General features: G+C 35.9%; 1 protein-coding gene across 1 annotated transcript; it reads left to right on the plus strand.

Annotated features, from left to right (window-relative positions):
• Window positions 1-1,041: 1,041 nt before the first annotated feature.
• LOC101997804 (olfactory receptor 145-like) lies at window positions 1,042-1,983 on the plus strand. The gene has a single exon (XM_005347066.1). It carries the CDS (start codon window positions 1,042-1,044, stop codon window positions 1,981-1,983), a length of 942 nt encoding a protein of 313 aa, XP_005347123.1.
• The last annotated feature ends 1,138 nt before the right edge of the window (window positions 1,984-3,121 follow it).

Consider the following 3,121-nt stretch of genomic DNA (forward strand, 5'->3'; position numbering starts at 1 on the left):
AGAGGCTCTTTATTCTCACATAGATATCCTTACATTGTAAGCATACTAGCAGTGCTGAGTAGACACAGTAGGTTAAAAAAAATAAGGAAATAAGTGAAGTTGTGAGAGCATAGTGGTAAGAGGTTGGGGAGGAATTGCAGTGGGAGAATTCGGGGTGAACTTGTTGAAAACACATTATATCTATGTATAAAATTTTAAAACAATAAAAACACAACAAAATGTATCTCTCCAAAAGCCATTATCATTACTGTTGAACTAGTCTCTAAGTACTGTTGCAATAAAGCCTGATCTTTTGGGATAAATACCCAGGAAACAAAAACTTTTCAAGTTTTAATGAGGTTCCTAAGACTACAGTCTCATAAAACTCTCTTGAGTCATTATCGCTGGGCTCTTTTGACATTAGTAGCTACTATTTAGTAGCCTTTAGGCCAGAGAGGACAACCTTGGAAAAGACATCACTCCAAATAATGATCTACTGTCATGTCTTTTTTTTAATTTCTAGAAATGATGGTTTGGCTTTGCCAGTCCAAAATTAATTCCCCTCATCAAAGAAAGGCAAATGTTACAGAAAATTATCTATGTGTGTGTTTGGGGTTATGCACCTTTACAGCTTTTCAATGCCACTAGAACTTGCCCATCTGTGAGCAAAGAGAAGATTCAAAGAGGTCACTGATGAGTCCTATATTCCAAGGGTAAGTATTGAGTTGGATACATGCTTTTCTTTAATCCAACTTGAGACTTTGATCTGGCATGTTTCTTCTCTTTTGTGATTATCACTGAACCTAAAGTGGGAGGTGGATTTACAGAGATGCTGTAGAAACTAAAATGATCACTGCTTTTCTTAATATTCTTCTCAGAGAAGTGGCCTTTCACCTATTTATGTTTATTGCTCCATGAACTCCCATGAAATGTAGAAAGCAAAAGCACAGAGAAGTCTGAGCTTGATTTATCATTCAATTGTGGTTCTTAATTTCATTTTAGTGTGGTTTGGAGAGGGCTGAGATTTTATTTTAATGTAATTTTCTTTCTGTTCCCACAGCTATGAACCAAGGAATGGCCTCAGAAAATGACTCTTCAGTGAAAGAGTTTATTCTGCTGGGATTGACACAGCAGCCAGAGCTCCAGCTGCCTCTCTTCTTCCTCTTCTTGGGGATCTATGTCGTTTCCATGGTAGGGAACCTGGGCTTGATTGTTCTGATTGTTTTGAGCCCTCACCTGCATACCCCCATGTACTACTTTCTTTTCAACCTTTCCTTCACAGATCTCTGCCTCTCCTCTGTCATAATCCCCAAGATGCTGGTCAGTTTTGTAAATCAGAACACCATCTCCCATGCAGAGTGCATGACTCAGTTCTTTTTCTTTGTCTTCTTTGTTATTAACGAAGTCTACATTTTGACAGCAATGGCTTATGACAAATATGCTGCCATCTGTAAACCACTGCTTTACCAGGTCACCATGTCCTATCAGGTCTGCCACTTGATGATGGTAGCTGTGTATGTAATGGGGTTTGTGGGAAGCTTGGTACATACTGGTAACATGCTAAGTCTTAGCTTCTGTAATGGCAACATCATCAATCACTACATGTGTGATGTACTTCCTCTCCTGAAGCTCTCCTGTGCACATACTGCCATTAATGAGCTGGTGGTTTTCATTGTTGCGGGTATCAATGTAACGGTGCCCAGCCTGACTATCTTTATTTCTTACACCTTGATCCTTTACAGCATCCTTGGCATCCGTTCTGCAGAGGGTAGGTCAAAAGCCTTCAGCACCTGTGGCTCTCATGTAATAGCTGTTTCCCTTTTCTTTGGAGCCTCGACATTTATGTATCTTAAACCTTCTAGTGTGGCTGGGGATGAGGATAAAATATCTTCTATTTTTTATACCATTTTGGGCCCAATGCTGAATCCTTTCATCTATAGCTTAAGGAACAAGGATGTCCACATTGCACTGAGAAAAACTTTGAGGAAAAAAATGTTTACCTAATAGAAACTCTATTTGTTATGGAAGTAAATCTTAGGACATGTGACACGTAGGACCCGAAGGATCATTCATTTGTATATAGGTGTGAGGCCCTGGATTTTACCCACTGTATTGAGAAACTTCAATGACAACAACTAAAATAACATCAAAATACAAAAAACAAAACATGTTAGAAGATAACCAGAAGCAATTGACTAAAGTAGTATGGAATTAAAGCAATTTAACATTACACAAAATTAAATTAAGTTAATTAACAAGGGAAATTTCAGAAATAAAGACAGCGAAGGATGATTAACTCATTATCCTTTAACGGCAGAGAGCATTGTTTATTTCTTAATTTTCCAAAACCATATGTATCTTTTTTCAGTATTGAAAACTTATCAAATGCATTTGTACAGCTAGCTACTAGTATGTTACACTCCAGTCTTGGGAAGCATGAAGATTTAAATATACAAAGCAATGGATCATAATATACTCAGAAATAATAAGGTCATGAGATCTTTTAAAACTATATCTTTGAAAATTTTTGTAGGTTGATTGTTTGGGATGTCTATTCATGTTCTCTTGTATGGTAGGCATGTGTTCCTCCATTTATCTATATCTTAATCATGACTGGGATTGTGAAGCATCTTGGAATAGTTGTAGATTTATTTTTGAATGATTCTCTTTATCCTTAAATCAGTTTGGTAAAGAGGAGTTGATGAGTCTGTTATGATTCCAGTGTATGCAGACTAAAAATGAAACAATTGTGGTCTTTTAGAATAAAGGGAACCTATATTAGGTTTTCTATTTATAGACCTGAGAGGAAGAATGTATGTATAAAAACATGCTTTGTATTCATTGGGAAGAATTTGACTAATCAGTTTTAGTTGTCATTGTTAATGGTATTTTGTCTTTTCCTCAAAAAATTACATAATCATAATTTATTATTATTACTTCTCTCTATTTACTAATTTAATTTTTATAATGTACAATGAATGAGTTTATCGAAGAGCAAATATAAAATGAGCATCTATCCTATTTTAGACATCAAGTTATCTAGGATTTGGTCAAACATTACAATTGTAGCTCTGAGGAAGGCTGAATATATCTGTGATCTCAAAAGGCTACAGACTACTAAGGTTTTGATAAAACTAGATTT

Source organism: Microtus ochrogaster, chromosome 5, assembly GCF_000317375.1.
Source record: "Microtus ochrogaster isolate Prairie Vole_2 chromosome 5, MicOch1.0, whole genome shotgun sequence".
Lineage (NCBI taxonomy): Eukaryota > Metazoa > Chordata > Mammalia > Rodentia > Cricetidae > Microtus > Microtus ochrogaster.

Bases quoted from the DNA above. Each gene is read 5' to 3' on its own strand.
- LOC101997804 (XM_005347066.1), top strand. From the start codon at position 1,042: ATGAACCAAGGAATGGCCTCAGAAAATGACTCTTCAGTGAAAGAGTTT.